This window comes from Electrona antarctica, assembly GCF_951216825.1.
Source record: "Electrona antarctica genome assembly, contig: scaffold_158, whole genome shotgun sequence".
Classification (NCBI taxonomy): Eukaryota; Metazoa; Chordata; class Actinopteri; order Myctophiformes; family Myctophidae; genus Electrona; species Electrona antarctica.
Window position 1 is genome coordinate 169,743 of NW_027637821.1, and position 2,086 is coordinate 171,828.

Here is a 2,086-nt window from a genome sequence, read left to right on the forward strand (position 1 = left end):
GCAATTCAGTCAAAACAGTTCAGTTTTATTCCCCTCCCCTGTACCGCACCCCCCTCCCCCCGTCCAGAGACAGCAAACAGATGCAAGGATAGATTATATATGCACAAAATGTATATAGAGAATAGGATAGCACACACATACACAGATAACAAAAAAAATACAAAAAACAAAACAAAACAATAAAGGCACTCACAAATAGATTGAACCAATATTTATTGTAGAATGAGAATGAGAATAGTGTGCATATGATATTTGACTTGGCGTTCGGCTCTACTGCATTTTCTCCCTGCTCGGCGCAATTAAACACCATCATAAAACATTAAGAGCAGGGAGATAGATATACAATAAAACCCCAAGGGGAGCATAAATAACAGAGCCCACTGGTGGTGCTGGTTCTTAAGCTCTGCGCAGCTTAAATTCCGAGTTTTTAGACAGCTGGTGGATGGAAAAGAAGCTCCACCTCCGCAGACTTTTTGCGCGACGGCCAGATTCCCGGGTTTTTTTCATAGTGCCGACACCTCTCCAGAAGTGTAATTTTGAGAAAGAGAGATCTGATGTCGGCCCTCACCCGCAAACATTTCTATCGACTGTGGCAAGGACAATCACGGGCGGGGCCGGACCAGGCTCCAATCACAATATGCTAATAATATATACTAATATAATAATAGTAATAGTAATAGTAGTTGGAAGCTATATTTCACAATGTCACCCAAAAAGAAGGGGCCGCCTCCCAAACCAGTCGAGCAACAGATCACGGAACTCGAGGTTCAGCTGCACACGACAAAGAAGCTGAGGAACTTAGTGCAGCTGGGCCGGGACCGCTCGGCCGATGGCCTGGCCCAGGCCAGGAGGCAGGTCTCCAAGGACGCCCTGAGGACCAAGGAGGCTGAGCTGGAGGAGGCCGAGCTGGACCACAAGGCGCTCATCGACGAGTACAACGTGCGCATCGACCAACTGAATGCCGACCACCAGGCCACCGTCGCCGAGGAGAGGGCACGGTGCGCACGGACCGGCGAGCACATGCAGCGCGAGCACGACGAGCTGGAGACCCAGCTGCGCGGCTGCATCCGGGAGCTGAAGGAGGAGCGCAGGGAGCAGCACCTCGCCTGCGAGGCGCTGGAGAGCGAGCTGCACCGCAAGCACGAGGAGGAGAAGGCCGAGCTGCGGCGGCGGTACGCCGAGCGGGTCCGCGACACAGACGACAGGTACAAGGTGAAGGAGCTGACGCGGGAGCGGCTGCAGGACCTCCGCAGGCGGAGGGAGGTCAGGTGGCAGGAGGAGCAGTTCAACTTCCGCATCTCCCTCCTGCTTGGGGAGTTCCGGGAGATCCGGGCCCAGTACAACATCGTCAAGCACCAGACGGTGCACCAGCTGAAGGAGCAGGTGGACCATCTGCGGGGCGTGGCGAAGCAGCGCGAGGAGAAGATGGCCGAGGTGGTGGAGCAGAACAAGGGGTTCGCGGCAGAGCTCCGCAAGCTGCAGGCCAAGGCGGACGCGGATGACCGCTCGTTCCAGCAGCAGGTGCGCGACTACGAGAACGAGATGGCCAAGATGGCGACGCTGCGCGCGCGCATCCGGGCCAGCGCCAAGGATGCCACAAGGATCGAGGCGGCGCACCAGGAGCTGCTGCAGGTGTACAACGTGGCCAAGGTGGAGAAGGCGGAGCTGGACAAGAAGTACATGCTGGCCCTCCAGGAGATGCAGAAGGTCCTGTGTCTGAGCGGCCCCGTCAAGATGGGAACGGGGAACGCGGCGTCGTCCCCCATCGTATCGCCCCCGGGCATGGTTCAAATGATTGGGGAGGTTTGACTCAGTATAAAGAAGGATAGAGACTGAACTGGCGTGAAGCTTCCCCCCCCCCCCCCCCAGTGGCATTTTGAAGCACCCGGAAGAACCGTCTCAGAACGTCTACTTCCGCATTTGACCACCACATTTTGGTGGTCAAATGCGGAAGTGCAACCGAGCGCTCAATGTTAAAGCCCAGCTGCACGGGGTTTCCCGGTGATGAATTCACGGGTCCGCCTGTAGTCCCTCCTCTTACCACTAGGGCCCAGTGCTTCAACGTTGAAGAGCCTCACTGGGGCCT

General features: G+C 56.1%; 1 protein-coding gene across 1 annotated transcript; it reads left to right on the forward strand.

The window, feature by feature from the left end:
• Positions 1-702: 702 nt before the first annotated feature.
• On the forward strand, positions 703-1,809 carry LOC306918635 (dynein regulatory complex subunit 4-like; the record flags this gene model as incomplete). The annotated part of the gene is made up of 1 exon (XM_079531526.1): positions 703-1,809. One exon carries the CDS (start codon positions 703-705, stop codon positions 1,807-1,809), a length of 1,107 nt encoding a protein of 368 aa, XP_079387652.1.
• Positions 1,810-2,086: the final 277 nt, after the last annotated feature.